We start from the raw sequence: 23,903 nt of genomic DNA, 5'->3' as shown, positions 1-23,903 counted from the left end.
CTGCCTGGACGCTTAGGCCCGGGTGAAGAGGGGAAGTAGGCGGCTTTTTTTTTTTCTTCCTGTGGCGGAGCGTTGACTGCAACGCACCGGAAGTGGCCCGCTGGGAGGCCAGCAGGAGCGGCCGAGACGTGTGGGTCCGGGGCGCGCTGGGAGCGCTTCCCAGGGTTTGTGGGCTGGGAAAGCCGCAGCAAGGTGACTCGCCACGTAACCCTCTCGGGCCCAGCAGGCCAGCAGCGTGGGGCGGCGACGACGGCGACGGCCGGGGTTGGGAGCGCTGGCGGCCGGGGTCCCAGCCATGGCCGACTCTGTGGAACGGCTGCAGCAGCGGGTCAACGAGCTGGAGCGGGAACTGGCCCAGGAGAGAAATCGCCGCGCCCTAGGGGGTGGCGACGGAGGAGGAGGCCGGGCTCGCATTGAAAATATGAGCTCCGAGGTGGTGGATTCCAACCCCTACAGGTGACCTGCGTGACGGGTCGGGGGCGGAAGAGGGGCGAGGTCACGGTCTCCAGGTGGTCAGAAGTGAGGCGCTTCACGCCGCTTTCCAGCTGACAGCTCACACCTCCCTTTTCTTCTTGTAGGGTCTTATTTCCAAACGAGCAAGGCCAAGTCTTAGTCCTGGTCAAAAGGTGTTCTTCTCCTTTTTAAAAAACTCAACCGAATCAGCCATATGGTGCTGCTCCTGTGCTTGCTGAGGACACGGATCCGGTTTCCTGCCGCCCCTGCCTCTTTTAGTCTTCCTCGCTCAGCATGAAACAGTAGAAACTTTCAGAATAGGACACCAAATGTAAAACCTGCTAAGCTAATCTTGGAAGCTTTATAAAGTCTTCTGTGTTTCTTAAATTGGCGTGGTGGAAACAGCTAGATTAGCTCTAAAACCTTTGGACTTCCCAAGTCCTGTCCGCATCTCTCCTTTCTTCATTTCCCAAGATTTTGTTAATTCAGTAGGTTGAATATAGGGTAGTGGTTGAATATAGGGTAGTGGTTGACGATGAGGACCCTAGGCCCAGACTGGAGTCAAATCTCAGCAACTGAATAACCTGGTGAGAGTTCTATACCTTCAGTTTCTTGCTTGTAGTATCTCTTTCTGTGGAGGTGTGAAGATTGAAAATACAAGTATACGTAAAGTTCTTAGAATAGAGCTTTCGATGCTAGGCATTATAGTAACAGTTACTGAACTTTCACCACCCGCTAAACACTTTGCATGCGTTGTCGCTTTTCCTCTTCACCACAGCCCTAGGAGATTGCTACTGTCATTTTACCCTCATTTTATAGGCAAGATAAATTAGGCTTAGAGAGGTGCTGTGACCTGCCTCAGGCCGTAGAGTTAACAGTAGCTAAAAAGGCTTGGACTGCCATTAGGTTTGTTTTGCTCCAAAGTTCTCATGGAGCTGTCTCCCCAGTAAAAATAAATAAGCCATTAAGTAGTGTGGCTAAAAACTGGACACTTTTAGAGTAGGTGAAACAGGAAAGGTATTATTGTTGCTCTTTGCCTTCAAAGAGCAGAAATTTGGATTTTAAAGAAAGGTTTTATTTATGACATAAAGCCTCAGTAAAAGTCTTAGGGTGCATATATATATATATACACACAGACATAAAATGCAGACCCAGTATTTAGGCACAAAGATGTTAATTACAATATTATTTGTCATAGAAAACCTGACCAAAATTATAATTGTTTTATAATTATTATTATATTATTTATTTTAACCTACATTTAATTAAATCATGCCAGATTCTTGCTTTTCTCTCATTTATCTTACTACATTAAATAAATTATTTTCTTTCAGTTTTGAGATATAATTGACGATAGTGCATGTATTTTACTTGACACATGTGAAAGGTTTACCATCTCATTAATCAGAATAAGTAGAAACTATTCCATTTGGCTTCTCTCTTGGCTCAGACAGTGAGGAATCTGCCTGCAATGCAGGAGACTCTGGTTTGATCCCTGTGCTGGGGGGAAGATCCCCTGGAGAAGGGAATCATTACCCACTCCAGTATTCTTGCTTGCAGAATTCCATGGACAGAAGAGCCTGGTGGGTTACAGTCCATGAGGTGGCAGAGTCAGACATGACTGAGCGTTAGTCACTTTCATTCCATCTGACATCCTTAAACATTTTTCAGTTTTAAAAATGAAAATTTTGAAATGCTCCCTCCGAGAAAAGAAAAGGAATGTGAATCATATATTTAGAATCATCTTTCAGACATCATTTTAATGTAAGACAATTCCTTGACATTATAATAACCACAAATCTTTCAGTACTCAAATTTAAACATTCAATATTTTCTATCTTATTTGTACCATTTTGTCTTTATTAAAACTGCTACTTTGGAGATGGCAGTTGACACCCAAAGCTCTGTACTAGTACATGGAAATTTGATAAGGTCAGCCTTATTTTTCGAATTGTTGTACATTCAGCACGTATTTAGTGAGCACCTTTTCATTTCCAGCCCTCCTGAATAATGTTATTTAACACTTATTATTTACATAGACACTGAGAATACAAAGACATGGTCATTTCCCTCCAGAGGTTACCAGATAAGTGTGAGATACAAAGGTAAACTTGGGATTACAGTATAAGTGTTAAGAATTATGATAAAGCACAGCACATGATTATCAGAAAAATATAGAGGGATTTGTAGGTGTTCTGTGTTATTTCAATTGGATCGAGTGACATTTTGAAATATAAAGTTCTTGACCCTCAAAGACCTTTTGGTTTAATTTCGGAGATTCAGTGGTTGTAGAATAATAACATAATTAACTGTAAAATTGTGTGGTAAGGAATATAATTAGGAGCATGTAAACTAAATGAAAAGGTGAGCAGAGTCTTTAAAATTAGAAAACCTGGTTTTAAATACTAGCTCCAAAACCCAGCTCTGAATAATTGTTTGCCATTTAACTGATCTTGGGCAAGTTAATTAACCCGAATTTCCCCTCCCTCCCCCCACCCGGCCCCATTTATAAAAGGAGGTTGTGATGCATTTTTTTTTTAAAGGAAAGGAAACTTTATTTTAAAATTTCATTTTAAAGTTGCAGAGAATAAGACTATAATGTAAGTATAAAGCTAGATAAATATTTTTATGGACTAGGATAGAAAGTCTGGTAAAAGTCGACACAAATATGGTCAGTTGATTTTTAACTAAATTACCAAAGCAATTTATGGAGAGGATTGTTTTTGCAACAAGTGTTGCTGGACCAATTGGATGTTGCTGTTGTGTTTAGTCGCTAAGGCCTGTCCAACTCTTTTGCAACCCAGTGGACTGTAGCCTGCCATGTTCCTCTTGTCCATGGGCTTTCCCAGGCAAGAATACTCTAGTGGGTTGCCATTTCCTTCTCAAGGAATGCATTCTTCTCAGGGTTATTTATAAAGATTAAAGACAGCATCAAGGTAAAGAGGCAGATTGATCATAGACATGTATCACTGTCTACCCAATCTCACTGAAATGAAAGTAAAGGAATTTTTAAAAAGGAATAAATCTCCACTGGAAAAAAAAAATAGAGTTTCTATTAATAATTGGGGGATAGGTGAGTCTCTGTACTTAAATGATTATAGTAAAATAGTTTTAGCAGCTAGAAAGGGACAGATGACTGATAGATATCCTGATTTAAAGGGTCCAAGAAATTGACTCTAAAGCCTGCAACCCAACTCATACAATAGAATTCTCCCAAAGCTCAAGAACAGGCATAGGTCTTTCAAGAAGGGCTTAAGGTAGGACTAAAAGAGATGGCTGAAAATCTGTTGAAGAAGTAAACCTAAGTTCATTATGTCACTTTGAGTAGTGAGGCAAATGCCTCTTCTCTGTCAGGAGAGATTACTAGAGATTTACTCATTGGAGAGTAAAATAGAGTATTTCTATTAATAATTAAAGCAAGTCTTCATGCCTGAAGGAAGGGAATTAACTAAATGTTTATATACTGAATGCTAGGACTCCCAGCCTTGCTTCTCCATTTAACACCCCAGAACTGATCAGCTTAAAGACTTTTCAGGCTGGAAATTGAACGATTCTTCTCTAGGGAATCTGAGAGTGCCAAGAAGAAAGACTGAAAAACATTGACATTGTGAGTTTCTCAAACATCCCAGCCAGATCACGCTCTAGTGAAGCCCAAAGTCAAATAAGCAGCGCCCACATCCTTGCCTTTATTAGTGTCTGACTTTTAAATATGAGCAGAAAGGATGAGAGAAACTCCTAATGTGAAAGGAAAAAAAACAAAATTAATAGACTATGTAAGGGGAATGCAACCCCAACATTATCATTAATATCTTCAGAAAGATATATGTGTAAATGAAACAGGACAGAGTACTACAAAAAGAATCATTCTTGCAAATGGAGAATGATAACAAAAGTGAAAATCTCAATAAAAGAAAATAACATTGAAAGAAATCAGCTGCTGCTGCTAAGTCGCTTCAGTCGTGTCCGACTCTGTGCGACCCCATAGACAGCAGCCCACTCAATAAAAGAAAATAACATTGAAAGAAATCAGCTGCTGCTGCTAATCTCTTCAGTCGTGTCCAACTCTGTGCGACCCCATAGACGGCAGCCCACCAGGCTCCACCGTCCCTGGGATTCTCCAGGCAAGAATACTGGAGTGGGTTGCCATTTCCTTCTCCAGCGCATGAAAGGGAAAAGTGAAAGTGAAGTTGCTCAGTCGTGTCCAACTCTCAGCGACCCCATGGACTGCAGCCTACCATGCTCCTCTGTCCATGGGATTTTCCAGGCAAGAGTACTGGAGTGAGAGAACAGCAGAAAACTAAAATGATGGAAAATAGAGGAAAGACATTACAAGTAGAGGACTGGTCCAAGTGGCCTAACTTCCAAATAGAAGCTCCAGAAAGTTCAGGAAAAAGAAACCAAACAAAGAAGTCATCACATTCTTCAAGGAAATTTTCCAGAACTTAAATACGTTTCTGATTTTAGAGTCCAGTAAGTACTCAGCACAATTGATGAGAATAGTTTCACTCTAAGGCACATTATGAAGTTTCAGAAGCTAGAAACCACATTAGAAATTTTGAAGGAAAATTGTTTCTAATTTAAAATTATGTATCTAGTTAAACTATCAACTAAGAGTGTGTGTGTGTCTGTGTGTGTATAGGTATAGCTTTCAACAATTGTATACCCTTCAGTTAGTCATTTTATAATCTATTTCTAAGAATAGAATTTTGATAAAACATTTTTAAGAAGTTTGGTAAAGAACATTTCAGACATACAAGTTCTCAAAATTACCTTCCAAGATTTACCCTTTACAAAGCTTTTGGAAGATGTTCTTCCAACCATAACAAGAAAATAAATTAAGTAATCTATAGTAGAGGCTTTCAAACTTTAGTATGCATCACAATCACTTGGGGAGCTTATTAAAACACAGATTGTTAGGCCTCACATCCAAAGCTTGATTGGCTTGGTGACTGAAGAAGATAACAGACTAGCAGTAACTAGATATCTAAAGTACCTCTTAGAGTCCTTGGAATAAAGGTGCTTACTAAAAGACTTATCCATTGTGGGCAGAGGCAACAAGTGAATAGAATTCCAGTCATGAGGTTATTCTGATGTTAAATCTGAATCAAACATTAAATATTTACATAAACTAATTAGCATGGGAAAACGCTGAAATTTCACTTTGACCCATTCTCATCTGGAAACTTCACATTTGAGTCGGTAGGTCTCAATGTTGACTGCACATTAGAATGTATGAGGAACTTTTTAAAAAATCTTATTGCACAGGCTCTGTCTTGGAGGATATTCGGGCATCCATGCTTTTTAAAATTGCTGAGGTGATTTAGTTTCATCTGGTAAAAATTAACTGAAAGATTTCTCCTCCCACCCCCACTCCCCTCACTGTTTCTTCTCTTACAGTTTATTTTCTGTGATGATATATATTTACCTGTGTCACTATTAAAAGACTGTAAACTTGAAAACTTTTTTTTTCCTTTTTTTTTAAGCCGCCTGATGGCTTTGAAACGAATGGGAATTGTGAGCAACTATGAGGTATGATAAACTTCCAAATTTTTGAAGATGATTTCAATAAATGAAAATAATTTTCAGTGAAGAATTATTAACCAACACGTATATAAATTTGCATTTTGCAGAAAATCCGTACCTTTACTGTAGCAATAGTAGGTGTTGGTGGAGTTGGCAGTGTGACTGCTGAAATGCTGACACGATGTGGCATTGGTAAGGTAAAAGCATTTCTTATTTTCTGTCGTATTCGGAACACATTCACTTGTGGAGTAAATAAGGTACAAATTAGGATTTTTTTCCTCCTTACTAATGGCATATTGATTTGTGGTGTATTCATAAAGATTGTTTTTTTCTACCCTGGTTAAGACATAAACCCACCCAAGAGGAAACTAATATTGCTGCTGATTAAATAAGGACTATCTGATTGTGTTCAGGAACTTTTTTGTTTGGGATAATGTATAAACAATTTGGACTTAAGTGTTTTGATTAAAGAAGTTTAGGAAAAAAGGCTGTTAAATTGAAAAAGTGTGTAGTAAAACACTGAAACATCCCCCAGAATATTTTTAAAAACTTGTTTTATACAAGACAAGCTAGAAAGCATGTGCCTTTCTTACTCTTGAAATTGAACTGCTGAATGCTCCAGATTTTTTTTAACCCAGGTATTTTTTTTTTTTTTCTTCCTAAATTTTCTTGGTCATGCCCTGTGAGGCTTGTGAGATCTTAGTTCTCTTACCATGGCTTGAACTCTGAGGCCATGGCAGTGAAAGCACCAAGTCCTAACCACTGGAGCACCAGGAAGTACCATACTTTTTTCTAAAATTGATTTAGTTTGTGATTGTGAGGAGGAAGGAAAGGTTGACTTTATACCAGAAATCAGTGTACCAATCTTATATTTATAAAGCTAAAGCCCATGATGTTAGACAGATAGTGGTTGAATATAAATTTTTCCACAATTGTACATCATTTTGATAAACTTTGTGGGAAAATGCTTGCTTTATCAATGCTCTTTAATATATTGGTCCATTCCATGCCCCAAGTTCTTAAAGTGGTTTCAAAGTTGGCACTTATTTATCAATATAGAAAAGACAACACCAAAGTACTAAATAATGTTTGTTAACATTTTAATATCTTTCAAGAAGTTTATAAATGCCAGTCAACAGTTGCTTATACCTGACATGCCCTGGTTGATTGACCAAGGGTGGTAGAGATCATGGAGATTTGTGGGTCTCTGGTTTGAGTGTGCACTGGAGTCACTTGGAAGGCTTATTAAAATATAGATTGCTGAACTCTAACCCAGTGGTTTTGATTCTATAGGTTTCAGATGGACCTAAGAATTTCTAACAAGTTCCCAGGTAGTTCTGATGATATTCCAGGAACTATGCTTTCAGTTCAGTTCAGTTCAGTTGCTCAGTCGTGTCCGACTCTCTGCGACCCCATGAATTGCAGCACGCCAGGCCTCTCTGTCCATCACCAACTCCCGGAGTCTACCCAAACCCATGTTCATCGAGTCGGTGATGCCATCCAACCATCTCATCCTCTGTCGTCCTCTTCTCCTCCCGCCCCCAATCCTACCCAGCATTAGGGTCTTTTCCAATGAGTCAACACTTCGCATGAGGTGGCCAAAGTATTGGAGCTTCAGCTTCAACATCAGACCTTCCAATGAACACCCAGGATTGACCTCTTTTAGGATGGATTGATTGGATCTCCCTGCAGTCCAAGGGACTCTCAAGAGTCTTCTCCAACACCACAGTTCAAAAGCATCAATTCTGCGGCGCTCAGCTTTCTTCACCGTCCAACTCTCACATCCATACATGACCACTGGAAAAACCATAGCCTTGACTAGACGGACTTTTGTTGGCAAAGTAATGTCTCTGCTTTTAAACACGCTATCTAGGTTGGCCATAACCTTCCTTCCAAGGAGCAAGCGTCTTTTAATTTCATGGCTGCAGTCACCATCAGCAGTGATTCTGGAGCCCAAAAAAGTAAAGTCTGACACTGTTTCCACTGTTTCCCCATCTATTTCCCATGGAGTGATGGGACCAGATGCCATGATCTTAGTTTTCTGAACGTTGAGCTTTAAGCCAACTTTTTCACTCTCCTCCTTCACCTTCATCAAGAGGCTCTTTAGTTCTTCTTCACTTTCTGCCATAAGGGTGGTGTCATCCGCATATCTGAGGTTATTGATATTTCTCCCGGCAATCTTGATTCCAGCTTGTGTTTCTTCCAACCCAGCGTTTCTCATGATGTACTCTGCATATAAGTTAAATAAGCAGGGTGACAATATACAGCCTTGACGTACTCCTTTTCCTATTTGGATCCAGTCTGTTGTTCCATGTCCAGTTCTAACTGTTGCTTCCTGACCTGCATACAGGTTTCTCAAGAGACAGGTCAGATGGTCTGGTATTCCCATCTCTTTCAGAATTTTCCACAGTTTATTGTGATCCCCACAGTCAAAGGCTTTGGCATAGGCAATAAAGCAGAAATAGATGTTTTTCTGGAACTCTCTTGCTTTTTCGATGATCCAGCGGATATTGGCAATTTGATCTCTGGTTCCTCTGCCTTTTCTAAAACTATGCTTTAAGAACTGCTTATTCAGGCTGGTCCCAGCATCACCTGGGAGCTTGTTAGAAATGAAGATTCCCAGGTCCCACTTAAGACATGCTGAATCAGAATCTGTATTTTAACACAAACTCCAGATGATATTGCTGTAGTTAGAATCACCTGGAATGTTAAAAAAAAAAATTCTTATGTCCAGACTGCACCCCATAATAGGTAATCAGAACCTCTGGGAATAAGACCCACACATCTGTATTTTTAGATACAGTGATTCCAAGTGCACTTAAGTTTATAAGCTAAGAATTTGCATAGGTAAGTTTCAGAACTCTTTCTTCAATGTATAAAACAGAGAAACAAGAAGCTATTTCATGTGGTTAAGTAGGGAAATGGAGGATTGGCGATCCAGAGCCCAATTCTTATCCCTGAAAATTTCCTGAGTTCCTGGGGTACCCTGGATCACCAGATCTAGATCAACTGCCTTATTTTACAGATGAGGATACAGACCTAAACAGTTAAAGTGACTTACCCAGAATCAGAGCTAATTATTGACAGAGTTACAACTCACACCTCCTGTCCTCAAATTTAGGATTTCCTACAACTTAATCGGAGAAGACAATGGCACCCACTCCAGTACTCTTGCCTGGAAAATCCCATGGACAGAGGAGCCTGGTAGGCTACAGTCCATGGGGTCGCTAAGAGTCAGACACGACTGAGCGACTTCACTTTCACTTTTCCCTTTCATGCGCTGGAGAAGGAAATGGCAACCCACTCCAGTATTCTTGCCTGGAGAATCCTAGGGACGGTGGAGCCTGGTGGCTGCCGTCTATGGGGTCACACAGAGTCGGACACGACTGAAGCGACTTAGCAGCAGCAACAACTTACTCATATTCAGCTATGAGGCTGAAACTCAAACTTAATACTTGGCCTGACCTAATAAATATTGTTTGAATGAGCTTAGATAAACCAAATTTTGGAGAGACTGTGTAGGGTTAGAAAGTTATAGAGAATATAAGTGATATCTTTTCTAGCAAGATACTAAGGGCTGGGTTAACTTTCTTTAGTTTCTGTGTTGAGAAGAAGAACATCCCATTTTTGTTTTTATTGTTATATTTGGAACACTGAGAATTGTATCACAAAGTCACAGAATTTTAGATAAAGAAGTGACTTTGGCAACTATAGCAAAGTATATCACTTTTACACTGCTTTGAATTTATTCCATAGGTCTAGAGGCTCAATTCTTTTTTTTTGGTTCTTTTTTTCTTCACTCTGGATAAATTGCATTGCTGTGCTTTTGAGTTCATTGATCCTCTTTTTCCCCTGCCATGTCTAGTCTACTCTGAGTCTCATCCAATAAAAATTTAATTTTAGGTAGTCTGAAAAAAAAAAGAAAGGACTTTGGATATCTTTGAGTTCAACCTGCTCTTACTGATAGGAAATGGACCTTTTGGCCATTTTAAAGTTGTGTGAACAGGTTTGACAAATGCTATCATGCCTAAATATATAGCAGGAAATATCAATTAACTGGTTAATCATTCTGTTTGGAATAATGTTTGAGCCATGGCATGAGTATATTTAGTGCCATATTGATGAAAGGCATTGTATTATACCTTGGCTTTATGTTACAGCATTTGTTTTTATCTTATTTAAAATTTTCATTTATCTAATGGGTTGTTGGCTTTTGGCCAATAATTGGAATGAAGTAAGATTTTGGCAGTTTGTAAAAATTGCCATGAAATGGAATGAACATTAATTTTTGAGCTAATCATTTAGAGGGGCAGTACAGCATTGTAGTTAGGGTCCAGATGCTGGATTGAGAATGCCTCAGTTTGAATCCCATGTTCACTATATATTAGCTGAGTGGCTTTTGGGCAAGTACCCTAGTTGTCTTATTTCTAAAATGAGGAGAGTACCTATATACTTACTGCATGTGATCCTTAAATGAGTTAATACATGACATCTGGTTTTTCAAAGTTAGTCAATATTATTACTGTTAAAGAGTTAAACCCATCAAATTTTAACTAGCCAACTAGTTCGTTATTTTTATTTTCTTTTTTGGTACACTTTTCATCAGATTACCACTATTTTCATTTTAGTTGCTACTCTTTGACTATGACAAGGTGGAACTGGCCAATATGAATAGACTTTTCTTCCAACCTCATCAAGCAGGATTAAGTAAAGTTCAAGCAGCAGAACATACTTTGAGGTAAATGGAATAGCAGTTGAAGGCAGTGAAATTGGTAAAATCTTCCTATATGTATTCAGTCACTTAACTTATAAATGGAACTGAATTTTCCTCTATAAAAATGCAGGTTTCACTTATGCATAAAGATATGGGTTGGCAGCGTTTTTTTCTATAAGGCTAGATAGTGAATATTTTAGGCTTTGAGGCCCATATGTTCTTTCTCAAAACTGCTCAGCTATACAATTGTAGCAGCTGTAGGCAATATAAAAGTAGATGAGCAAAACGGTGCTCCAATAAAACTTTATTTATGGAATCTAACATTTAAATTTCTTATAATTTTCACATTATGAAATATTGTTCTTCTTTTGATTTTTTTTTTCCTTTTCTTGCAGCCATTTAAAAATATAAAAACTAATCTTAGTTTGCAGACCTTACAAAAAAATGTAGCAAGGTGGTAGTCAGATTTGGCCCAAGGGACCTAGTTTGGCAGCTCGTACTCTAGGATGTTTCTTTATGTTCCTAAACCTTCTTGCACTGAATTGAATAAGAAGCAAAGAAGCTCTTTTGTTAGACTTTACTGTGTCGCTAACAGAGGTGATAAAAGCTTAATTCCCAGCACATAGACTGTGGGAATATTTTTGTAATCCTTCTGACACTCTACATGTTTTGAACTTGGTCCTTGCAGTGGGATGAAAGAGGTAGAAGAGGACTTTGGATTTTCTTTGAATTGCTTGAATTCTGTTTCTCTAATATCTGTTAAATGATCTTTAGTGCTTTTTCTTGCTTGCTTTTACTGTTCTACTTGTAGTTTTTATAATCATTCTCTTTTTCCCTTTAGGAACATTAATCCTGATGTTCTTTTTGAAGTACACAACTATAATATAACCACAGTAGAAAACTTTGAACATTTCGTGAATAGAATAAGGTAAAATTTTATTTATGAGTATTTTACACAATGTCCAGCTCACTTTCAATATTATTAGAAAATCTATCAATTAATTCAATGAGAAAGTTGATATATATTTTATTTTTAAAATAGTCAATATTTTGTGTAATTTTTATATAGTGGGAGCTCAGTAAATAGTATATATGGTCCATAAAACAATAGTAACAACAAAATAAAAAATAAGCCTCAAAATGTCTGTTATTATAATGATATAACAAGGGGTCCTCCATTATAAGTTCTGTGTTATAGGTTTTATTTCTATCTGAATATGGTTTTCTGCAGACCTAAACTATTGAAATTGTATTCAATTAACTTTTATTACATTTACAAAATAGTGAAACATAAATAAAAGTCTGTAAAAGCTGACAGAGAAATGGTAATTTTTGTGAACACAGTTTATATTTCTTGTACCCCTGTACATCTTTACAGTATAAGTAATGCTGTAATATTATTGATATTATATTTGTAACAGTGAATACTTAATATATACTCGGTCTTTAATATTAAATTCTGTTACAGTTATATTCAAAAATTTACTGAAAGACTAAATGTGTTGATTGAACAAATAAAGTCTAATTAGATTGTATTTTGTGTCCTGATTTTTTCCAATAAAATTTATTTTCTTTGCCTAGTAATGGTGGATTAGAAGAAGGAAAACCTGTTGACCTAGTTCTTAGCTGTGTGGATAACTTTGAAGCTCGAATGACAATAAATACAGTGAGTATCTTTTGTATTATACTCATGGGTTTAGCTATTGAAAGGTTGTTGCTGAACCACGAAAAGACACTGGGATTCTTGGCCTCCTAAGGAGAATTCAGTCCGGGGCTAGAGACCAGGCTTGATCGCTTAGAGCTTTTGTGTAATAAAGTTTTATTAAAGTATAAAGGAGATACAGAAAGCTTCTGACATAGACATCAGAAGGGGGCAGAAAGAATACCCCCCTGCTAGTCTTTAGCTGGATGTTATATAGCTACTAGCAGTCTGCTAATTAAATAAAGGAAATGTCTCAAAACTCAGAGAATGGCACCAGGCCCGTCACCCACAAGATGCATTTTAAGATAATCTTGGCACCAGGTGAGTCATCCCTGGCCGTAAAACCGATTGACATGAATCTTGAAGAAAGGCAGATTCCCATACAAATATATAGTTTCATTAACATAGATTAAGAGAACAATGTATGAATATAACATACTGGTTTGTCAAGTCAGTTTTGAGCCTTTAGGGAACCAACTTGAAGACAGAATCTGGGGTAAATGCATAGTACATTAACATAGCTTAAGACACATTTCCATAAGAAAAATGCATTGGTTAGCTCAAGGTTTGAGAATAGTTAAATTCAGGTGGAACCAGGTGTCATTATGGCAACACAGTATTTTAAGAGAAACCTTTTTAAATTTGTATAGAGAAGGGAAAAAATAAATATCACTAGTTTGTTTCCTCCTGCCCCTTAAGAGAGAGAGAAAAAATGTCTGACACTTGCAGCCTATTTCTTCCCTTTGGAGACCCCTGGCCTTCCTGCCTGTTACCCTCTCACTATTTTCTTGTGTATTCTGTCAGTATATATTCCACATTCTGAAAGTAGTTCTGCATTTCAGCCCTTTGATAATGTGTTTTATTTATTCTTAATGTGATCTCATCCTATTTTTGAAATTTATTCTGAGGGGACCTGTCTGCCTTGCTGGTGAGGCATATGTTTCAGTATCCTACTCTGTCTTAGGTCAGTAGAGGAGACTATTAAACACCAGATAATTCTGATGTACAATTTTTAAAATAAATGAAAATCTTATAATACTGGCTTATTCTTGGTCAGCATTGGTTTTAATTTTTGTTACTTATAAGTAAATGTATAAATATGTGTAAATAGCTTACACACATGATTTCTCAACAATAAAACTGAATTCTTTTTCTTTTGAATTATTGTGTTTTCAGCTTTGCAGATAACATTTTCCAGTTTCTTGTTGCTGAAATTATTTTAGAAAAGTGAAGTTTTACATTAATCTAATAAAAATTCCAGTACACTTTAGTTCAGTTTAATTAGGTATTTATTGACTGCTTACCTGAATGCTGTCAGTTACTTTTCTAAGGAGAGTGCCAATTGCTAAGGAATTACATTATTCACAGTTTTCTTGTTTCCTAAAATTTATTTTTAAAAACTCTTTGTAATTCGTTTAGTTAAACTCCAGTTTTTCATGAAAAAAACTTACGTAAATTACTTTTTTTTTTTTAATGTTCATATTTTTCACTTATTTCTATTAAGGCTTGTAATGAGCTTGGACAAACATGGATGGAGTCTGGGGTCAGTGAAAATGCAGTTTCAGGGCATATACAGCTCATAATTCCTGGAGAATCTGCTTGTTTTGCAGTACGTATGATTCATTTTGAGTTATTATTTTTCATTGTTAAGTACTAGAGTTCCTAGGGGAAAATATTTATGGTTCAGAGGAAAACCAAACTTTGAATGTGGTGGAATACTGTTTGGAACGTTGAATACTTCTTTCCCTGTCTTTTGAAATTCACATTTTTTTATTCTTTTTCATGTAGTGTGCTCCACCACTTGTAGTTGCTGCAAATATTGATGAAAAGACTCTGAAACGAGAAGGTGTTTGTGCAGCCAGTCTTCCTACTACTATGGGAGTGGTTGCTGGGATATTGGTACAAAATGTGTTAAAGTGAGTGAAGAATAATTTTTCTGTTTACTTTTGACAAACATTTCAAAAATGGAGTTACCAGCTAAGTATTTAATTTTTTAAATTTAATTTTAAGTATAGATATTTTTAAATTTTATTTATGTGTAATATATGTATACTTTTAATTTATATATGGTAGTGGTTTAATTTATATATGGTGGTGGTGGTTTAGTCACTAAGTCATGTCCAGTTCTTGCGACCCATGGACTGTAGCCCACCAGGCTCCTCTATCCATGGGATTTCTCAAGCAAGAATACTGAAGCAGGTTGCCATTTCCTTCTCCAGGGGATCTTCCCAACCTAAGTATTGAATCTGGGTCTCCTGCATTGCAGGCAGATTCGTTACCTTCTGAGCCTCCAGAGGACATCAATTTTGAATGACATCCTTGCTGGGTAGAGTAAACTTGATTGTAGATTTTTCCCTTTCAGTACTTTTAAGTATAATCCTGCCATTCCCTTCTGGCCTGCAGAGTTTCTGATGAAAGATCAGCTGTTAAAAATATGGGGTATCCCTTGTATGTAACTTGTTGCTTTTCCCTTGTTGCTTTTAATATTCTTTCTTTGTATTTAATCTTTGTTACTTGGATTCGTGTGTGTCTTAGCGTGTTTCTCTTTGGGTTTATCTTGTGTGGGACTCTTTGCCACTCTTGGACTTGATTGACTTTCGTTTTCCATGTTGGGGAAATTTTCAACTATAATCCCTTCAAAAATTTTCTCATACCATTTCTTTTACTCTTCTTCTTCTGGGACCCCTATAATTCAGTGTTGGTGTGTTTGATATTGTCCCTGAGGTCTCTCAGACTTTCCCCAGTTCTTTGCATTCTTTTTACTTTATCCTTCTCTTCAGAAGTTATTTCCACCATTTTATCTTCCAGCTCACTGATTCATTCTTCTGCTTCAGATATTCTGCTATTGATTCCTTCTAGAGTATTTTTAATTTCAGTAATTGTGTTGTTTGTCTCTGTATGTTTATTCTTTAATTCTTCTGGGTCTTTGTTAATTGATTGTTGCATTTTCTCCATTCTGTTTTCAAGGTTTTTGATCATCTTGACTATCATTATTCTGAGTTCTTTTTCAGGTAGTTTGCCTATTTTCTCTTCATTTATTTGGACCTCTGTGTTTCTAGCTTGTTCCCTCATTTGTGCAGTATTTCTCTACCTTTACATTATTATTTATTTCTAATTTATTGTGTTTGAGGTCTCCTTTTCCCAGGCTTCAAGATTCAATTCTTCCTTTTGATTTCTGCCCTCTTCAGGTTGGTCCAGTGGTTTGTATAAGTTTCATATAGGATGAGATTTGTGCTGGTTTTTTTTTGTGTTTACTCTCATGAGCAAAGTTGAGTAGGTGGTAATCCTGTCTGCTGATGATTGGGTTTGTATTTTTGTTTTATTTGTTGCTTGAATGAGGCATCCTGCACAGGGTGCTACTGGTGGTTGGGTGATGCCTGGTCTTGTATTCAAGTGGTTTCCTTTGTGTGAGTTCTCACTGTTTGATACCCCCGAGGGTAGTTCTCTGGTAGTCTATGGTTTTGGAGTCAGTGCTCCCACTCCAAAGGTTCAGGGCTTGATCTCTGGTCAGGATCGAAGATTCCACAAGTGGTTTGTTATGGCATTATGTGTGAGATTGCAATAAATACCCAAAAACGGGCAACCAAAGATGAACCCCAGACAAATGGCAGTTACAAAATCAGGCAAGTAATAATTAAAATAATGGAATATACACATATGCATATACATCCATAAGCAAAATCAAAACAGTCCAACAAAAATAAAGTACAATAGATTGACATGGTGAACAGAGCAATCCAAAAGTTATATCTACCAGTTAAGAACAAAACTAACTAAAGCAGAAACTGAAGAACAAAACTAAAGTAAGGTGCCAAGTGAGGAATAAAACAATGAAAACAAAACTAACAAATATGTTGTGAGGAAAGGAAAGAAAGAAAAGAAAAAAAGAATAGATATGAAAAGTTAAATAGAGCTTTAGAAAGAAGATTTGTATACATTAAAGATTAACTGCAAGAGGAAAAGAACAGTAGGAAAAGCAAACAAAGGAATAAATGTAGAAAAAATAATAATAGGTTTTCAAAAGTTAAAAATTAAAATTAGAAAAAACAAAAAGGTAGAGGAAAGGAAGAAAAAAGGAAAACTCCACAGGACTGCAAAAGCCCAACATAGAGGCAGAGGTTTATAACAATAAAAAGTGTGATTGAAAAAAAAAAAACAACTCAAAAGCTTAATTAGATTTCATAGTGCCATTAAAATCAACAACTACAACAGAAGTGGGGGGAAAAAAAAGGAAAAGAAAAATCCAAAAGAAACTACAGAAGTCAAAACATAAGAATAATAAATGTTTTTCTTGAATCACTTCTGTCAGGGTCCTTTCCCTCACTGGGAGTCACAGTCCACCTCACCCCACTAGGGTACCTTCTGACACTGTGCTGGTCTCTGGACCTGCTGTTGGGGCAGCTCAGATTCTAAACTGGTCTTACTTCTGTGTGTTCTTGCCTCCATTGTCCACAGCTATTAGAACTAGTGTGTTTTCTTTTGTGGGAGCTCTCAATGTCCTTTTACATATTCCGTAGACACAAAGTCTGCCTAAGTTGATCATGTGGATTTAATCTACAGCTTGTACAGCTGGTGGGAAGGTTTTGGGTCTTTTTCCTTAGCCACACTGCCCCTGGGTTTCATTTGTGGTTTTAGTTCCACCTCTGCATGTGGGTTGTCCACAGGGGTTTGCTCCTGAGGCTGCCCTGGAAGACTTGGTTCTGCCTCTGTGAGGGCCAGTTGTGGAGGTGGTGCAGCTGCTTGGGTCGCAGGGTTTCTGACAGCACCAGGTAATTTAGAGGAGTCGGCGACTGGGGCAGCAGGAAATATAGTGCTTCTAAAGAAGGGTATGGAAACCAGTAATGGCCAGTACACTCCAGTATTCTTGCCTGGGGAATGCCCCCCTAACAGAGAAGCCTGGCAGGCCATAGTCCACAAGGTCACAATGAGTTGGACACGATGGAAGTGACCCCACATGCATAGATGGGAAGACTTTTTTTTGCATGTGGCAGCTCTCCCTCAGTGAAGGTTGATTGTGAAGGTGGCACAGCTGCTTGGGTCGCTGGGACCCTGGTGGCTCCAAGTCTGCAGGAACACAGACTACCTCAGCCACAGGAGTTATGGCTCTATCAGAGTTTTATCTCGAGCCTCTGGTAGCTGGCAATCAGAAGCCTCTTTGGCTAGTCTTTCTCCATACCTCCACCTGTTCAGGCCCTTAGAGGGCTCCCTTTTGGGGTATTTCTTTGTTGTTCAGCATGTCAGGCATATAGAAGGCCCCCCCGGCTGGGGTCCTACTCTGTAGATTGGTGTGTCAGGCACTTAAACAGGCACCCTGGGTGGGGTCCTACTCTGTAGTTCTATGCATCAGTCACTTAAAGGAGTGCCCTGGGTGGGGTCCTGCTCTGTAGTTCAGTGCATCAGGTGCTTGATGGGCCAGTCTCTCTTGTTGTTCAGCTGCTGATGTTGGCATGTGTGGAGAGAGAGGCTGTGGTGATGGCTACACCCCCTGTGTTTGACTTAGCGGTATCGACTTGCTTCCATGGCTGCCTGGCTTTCCTCCACAGTCATTTCCCACCACAATCTCCTCTCTCACATCCCCTTGGTCCATCCCTCTGCAGTCAACAGCAGCCCTCGCCCTGGGATTGCTCCACAATCCCTAAGCTCCAGTTCCCAGCTGCTGCACCTTCTAGGGGACCTGCTTCCCTGTCCGGGGTACATATGGCTGCGGCAAGGACTTCAGATTCTCATTGCATTTAGGTTGCCACAGATCAGCTGTTCACTCTCAGCCTTAAATATTTCTCCTCTGACTCAGAACGTTGCCCCACGTGGAGATCGGAACCCTGCTTCAGTTCCCTCACCCACCGAGGGCAGGTCCAGTCCTAGTACCACTCCTGTTTTTACCCCTATTCCCTTCATCCTACCAAGTTTTGCATGGTTCTATGTATTCTTTTCCGCTGGTCTGGTACTCCTGTCCGCTCTCAGCTGGTGTTGGGCACGCACTTGTGTGTCTGAAGATATATTCCTGACGTATCCGTGGAAGGAGAAGTACTCCATGTCCACCTTCTACTCTTCCATCTTGTTCTCTATTCAGTTTTTTTTTTTTGTCTTTCTTTGTTGTATGTTGAGACCATGCATTTTTCAATTTTTTTCCATTTGTTGTTTATGTTTGTACATGATTTTTCCTCTATTTACAAGCTTCTAAAAGGAATCAGGAACTTCCCCAGTGGTCCAGCCATTAAGAATACCCTTGCCAATGCAGGAGACACAGGTTCAGTTCCTGCTCTGGGAAGCCAAGAGGCAACTTAGCCCATGTGCCATAACAACTTAGCCTGCACTCTAGGCCCCACATGCCTCAACTACTGGGCTTACATGCCCCAACTACTGAAGTCTGAATGCTCTAAGGCCCATGTACTGCAACAAGAGAAGCCACTGCAATAAGAAGCCCGCACACTGAACTGGAGAAAAGCTGGTGTGCAGCAATGAAGACCCGGGGTAGCCAAAAATAAATAAATAAAAACTAAAAAAAAAAATAAATAATAAAAGGAATCAGATTTAAATGTAAGGGAGCAAGGGCACTTTGTGGCATATTGGAAATGCACTATACAGCTGGTCCTTCATTTCCTTGGGTTCTGCATCAGCAGAATCAACCAGTTGTGGATCCAAAAAAAAATCCATAAAGTTCCAAACATAAAAATGTGAATTGCCACAAGCTGTTAACTGTTTATATAGTATTTGCATTGTATTTAGAACTATTTACATAGCATTTACATTATATTAGGTATTGTAAGTAATCTAAGTGAAAGTGCTCAGTGCTTGGTTGTTCAGTCATGTCAGCCTCTTTGTGACTCTATGGACTGTAGCCCGCTTCTGTCCATGGATTTCTCCAGGCAAGAGTACTAAGGTGGGTAGCCATTCCCTTCTCCAGAGAATCTTCCTGACCAAGGAGTCGAACCCCGGTGTCCTGCATTGCAGGCAGATTCTTTACTATTTGAGCCACCAGGATGATTTAAAGTATATGGGAGGATGTGCACAGGTTATCTGCAAATATTATGCAGGACTTAATTTTGGTACCTTGGGGTGGAGGTGTTATGGAATCAATTCCCCATAGGTATGGAGGGCCAACTATATTTTGATCTGGTAGTGATTATTACATGAGTGAATACTTCTGTAAAATTTTATTGAGATTTAATACAAATTTAAGATAGCAAACTTTGCAGTGTCATATATGAAAAACTTTTAAAAATGAGATTTAGAACCATATTTCAAAGATGTTTCAAAGGTATACTTTTCTCACATTTGAACTTCTCTGAAATTAATATGCTTCTTAAGGTTGTTGACATGTCATAGTTTAATTGGCAGCATTTTATCTTTATTACAAGTTCAAAAAATAATAGTGCATTCTGTTGTTTAATTCAACAAAATCTACTATAAGCCAGGCCCTATAAACAAGATAAAAAATTTGTTTTCTGGGTTCTTGTTACAAAAATTATTACCTTCAAAATAATTTTTTAAAAAGTATCAGTTTTTTCTAGTATTTTTATGGTTTTGTTTCTTTATTTAAGTCTGCTTTGTTTTTCTAGGTTTCTGTTAAATTTTGGTACTGTTAGTTTTTACCTTGGATACAATGCAATGCAGGATTTTTTCCCTACTATGTCCATGAAGCCAAATCCTCAGTGTGATGACAGAAACTGTAGGAAGCAGCAGCAGGAGTATAAGGTATATGTCAATGTGTCACAGTGCATGAGAGGTCATATTGCATAGGACAAAAACTTAAAAAAAAAGAAATAATTATTTAGATTTGGAATACAAGGTAAATGGATTCTGGATTTTTAAACTTCTAATTTAGTCACCATGCTTTAAAAATGAAAATTTTGTTCAAAGTCCTGTCTTGTTTTTTGTAAGATAAAAAGCCTGTCTTAAATCTGTTTTTAAATTTTAATTTTTTAAGCTAAAATATGGTTGACATACAGTATTATGCTAGTTTCAGGTGTACCATGTAATGATTTGACATTTGCATGCATTATCAAATGATCACCATGATAAGTCTAGTTATCATCTCTTCCTATACAAAGTTATTAAAATATTATTGACTATATTCCCTATGGTGTAAATTGAATTTCTGTGACTTATTATATAACTATAGGTTTAGACTTTTTTGTTCACTTCACTTATTTTGCACTGCCACCACTCCTGTGGCAACATTATTTGTTCTTTGTGAGTCTGTCTTCATTTTGTTTTGTTTTTAGATCCTTTATTTAAGTGAGATTATATGGTATTTGTCTTTGGTTGTCTGACTTATTTCATTTAGCATAATGCCTTTTAGTTCCATCCATGTTGCAAATAGTAAATTTTTTTATGGCTAAGTCATATTCCATTGTATGTATGTACCATACCTTCTTTATCCAGTTATCTATTGATAGACATTTAGGTTGCTTCCATGTTTTGGCTGCTATAAATAATGCTGCAATGAACATCAGATTATGTATCTTTTGAGTGTTTTTGTTTTCATTAAAAAAAAAAAACAAAAAACCTAGAATTGAAATTGCTAGGTCACATGGTAGTTTTGTTTTTAATTTTTTGAGACACTTCCATACTGTTTTCCAGTGATTGCACCAGTTTACAATCCTGCTAACAGTGCACAAGGTTTCCCTTTTTTCCACATCCTTGCTAACATTTGTTATTTGTTGTCTTTTTGATGATAGTCATTCTGACAAGTGTTATCTCATTGTGGTTTTCATTCACATTTCCCTGATGATTAGTGATACATGTCTGCTGGGTCTCTCTTTGTATTCTGTAAGGTCTCTGTATGTAGATGTTAGAAAAAGTCTGTCTGCATTCTTGATTCTGATCAATTCTGAATGATGCTTCAGAGAACTGAGAATGACTAAAAACACGTAAACTGTTTGATTTCTACAGAAAAAGGTAGCAGCACTGCCCAAACAGGAGGTTATTCAAGAAGAAGGAGAGATAATACATGAAGACAATGAGTGGGGTAGGAATTGTTTTATAAATTGAAATGGCAGCAAAAACATTCTTTTATGGGAGGGAATCGAATTATAATTAAGATTATACAAGTTTTGAATGCTTATTGCTCGTTAAGTTCCTTGAAAGCGGTTTTAAGATTAAGTTTAACTTTACAGGTATTGAGTTGGTATCTGAGATTTCAGAAGAGGAACTGAAAAATTCTTCAGGTCCAATCCCTGACTTACCTGAAGGAATTATAGTGGCATATACAGTTCCCCAAAAGGTACATCTAAAATATGATTTACCATAAGAAGATATAAGAGAAAATGTCTATTTATATTCTTCCATCTTCAACCTATTTTATAATGCCAATGCAGTATTTCTTATTTTAGATATTTTACATTATAGGCATTAAGATTTGTGAAAGAGAGAGGTATTCAGTGTTAATATCGAAATATGCACAGCACATTTTAAACTGTTTGAAAATATAGACATAAAATAGTTTTGTTCATTTATTGATGGATCGGTGAAATAGATTTTGATTAAATGACTACTTTTTCTGTATATTGATAGTTTTAGCCACGATACCATTTAAAAATACCAGTTCAGTAGAGATCTCAAGAACACTGCAATTTCTGCCTTGTAAGTTAAAAGACTGATGGAGAAAATAAAGGACTTTATCTCTCCTAAAAATTAGAAGGCTTATTTATTAAAGAAGGTTTACTTTGTAAGTTTTTTGAACATGGTTATAGCTTAGTGATATGTTCCTAAGCATCAAGAACTTTGATTATTTTTTCACCATGTTTCCCTCATTTATTGATAGCAAGAAGATTCTGTACCTGAAGTAACAGTAGAAGATTCTGGTGAAAGCTTGGAAGACCTTATGGCCAAGATGAAGAACATGTAAATAATGGACTGGCATATATTTTATTCCCTGTGTTTAAACCTATTCCCTTGCAATTAAAAAAATCATTTAAAAACTGAGAAAACTTAGGGGAACAACATTTGATGTGTAATCTTCACTGAATTGTTATTAACTCTTTGGAAATACTGTGACTGTTGCTTGTTGCTCCCTTCCTTCAACTAAATTAGAAACTCTCTTAAAACTTATGTTTCATTCTAGTAAGAAAACTTCAAAGGATTATTGTAGGTGAGCCATTGAACTGTTTTGACCTTTTGGGAGGAGTGAGAAGAAAGGACTAATTTGCTGGTATATTCCTTTTCCTTCCAGTAATCCTTTGTAGTCTGTTGCCTGCGGCTATGGACAATAGATAGAATAGTGTGTGATCAAATATAGGGAAAGAACAAGAGGTACAGCATGTTGATTATTATAGCCAGCGGGCACATACTCACTGTGTTTGGAATTGCTCTCTACAAGAAAACTGCCCACTACTACTAACTTGAGCAACAATGAATTTCAAGTTGTAAACCTATAAAATAAAAACATCCTCTCAAATGTTTCCTGGTGAAATACAAGCTGAAATGTAGGCACTAGAAAAGTTTGTAAATGCGTCAGTGTGCTTTATTGAGGAGCAAAAGATAAATTTAGGCTTAAGATCACCTAAATTATACCCATCATATGGGCTACCTTCTAATACTTTATTTTATTCAAATTTGATTCCCTGGGTAATTAGATACTGGCAAAAGCTTGTCCTGGGTAGCAGATCATAAATGAAGCTTAAATTACCTCTGCAATGACTGACATGTATTTCTTCACAGGGAAGAGTATCATTTTCCCTGATCATCGTAATTTGATAAACTGCTTTTCTCTGGAGTTTGCATACAAATAATGAAGGCTTAGAGAGCCTTGGTTGAAGTAAATTCCTAATGGTTTGGAGACTAATAAACATGCATGTGTAACCATTATCTGTAGGCTGTTACTGTGCTTGTCTCCTATTTTGATGATTTTTTTGCTTTGAAGAGCGAATGTCTAAATTCTATCTCTAGGGGAAAATGTAATTTAAAAATTACAAGTACCTATCCTACTTATGAAATAAGATTCTACAAACTAATTTCAGAAAGCTCCAAATATCAAATATGTTTAATATATTAGTTTTGAGATTTTAGGGTACTATGATTCTTATGTTTACAGTAATGACAGGATGTATAGGGATAGCTTTCTAGTCTTGAAACGTATTTATGTTGCCTTGGTAGGTCATTTCAATTATTTAAAAGTTTAGTATATTCATCTGTAAAATAACTTTTCTAGTTCATAGAGATGCTTTGAATTTCAGAAAAGAAATGCAGTCTTTCTAAATAACATTCCTTTGGTACACTAATTTGGTAAGGCTATACTTTAAGTTTATATAGCTTGATAAATAGCTAGAACCTACTATCTTTTTTAAAAAAATTTTATTGATGTATAGTTGATTTACAATGTTGTGTTTATGTTCCAGTGTGCAGCAAAGTGAATCAGTTATACATATACATATTAGAACCTACTATCCTCTAAAGCTTTTTCTTTTTCTGTTCTTAATTTGTACCCTGCTGGTATCTTATATTTTATAAAATCTTATCTAATTTTTTTCTTATATCTTCCATTAAAGTTATTATTTTAGCAGAAAAAAA

General features: G+C 37.3%; 1 protein-coding gene across 2 annotated transcripts; it reads left to right on the top strand.

Moving 5' to 3' along the window:
* The first annotated feature begins 83 nt into the window (after positions 1-83).
* UBA5 (ubiquitin like modifier activating enzyme 5) lies at positions 84-23,903 on the top strand. 2 transcript variants are annotated; one of them, XM_081569837.1, is made up of 12 exons: positions 84-456; positions 5,937-5,982; positions 6,084-6,173; positions 10,605-10,714; positions 11,532-11,618; positions 12,272-12,356; positions 13,897-14,001; positions 14,181-14,308; positions 19,952-20,087; positions 21,288-21,363; positions 21,512-21,618; positions 22,159-23,903. In XM_081569837.1, the coding sequence occupies exons 1-12, from the start codon at positions 296-298 to the stop codon at positions 22,240-22,242; spliced, it is 1,215 nt and encodes a 404-aa protein (XP_081425963.1). In that variant the 5' UTR covers positions 84-295; the 3' UTR covers positions 22,243-23,903. The 2 variants fall into 2 exon arrangements, with proteins under 2 accessions (XP_081425963.1, XP_081425964.1); XM_081569838.1 differs by lacking the exon at positions 21,512-21,618.

Source organism: Giraffa tippelskirchi, chromosome 2 (assembly GCF_054371585.1).
Source record: "Giraffa tippelskirchi isolate mGirTip1 chromosome 2, T2T-mGirTip1v1.2.pri, whole genome shotgun sequence".
In the NCBI taxonomy this organism is placed as follows: domain Eukaryota; kingdom Metazoa; phylum Chordata; class Mammalia; order Artiodactyla; family Giraffidae; genus Giraffa; species Giraffa tippelskirchi.
The sequence above is the reverse complement of the archived record's forward strand: the minus strand, read 5'-3'. Positions and strand labels throughout refer to the sequence as shown.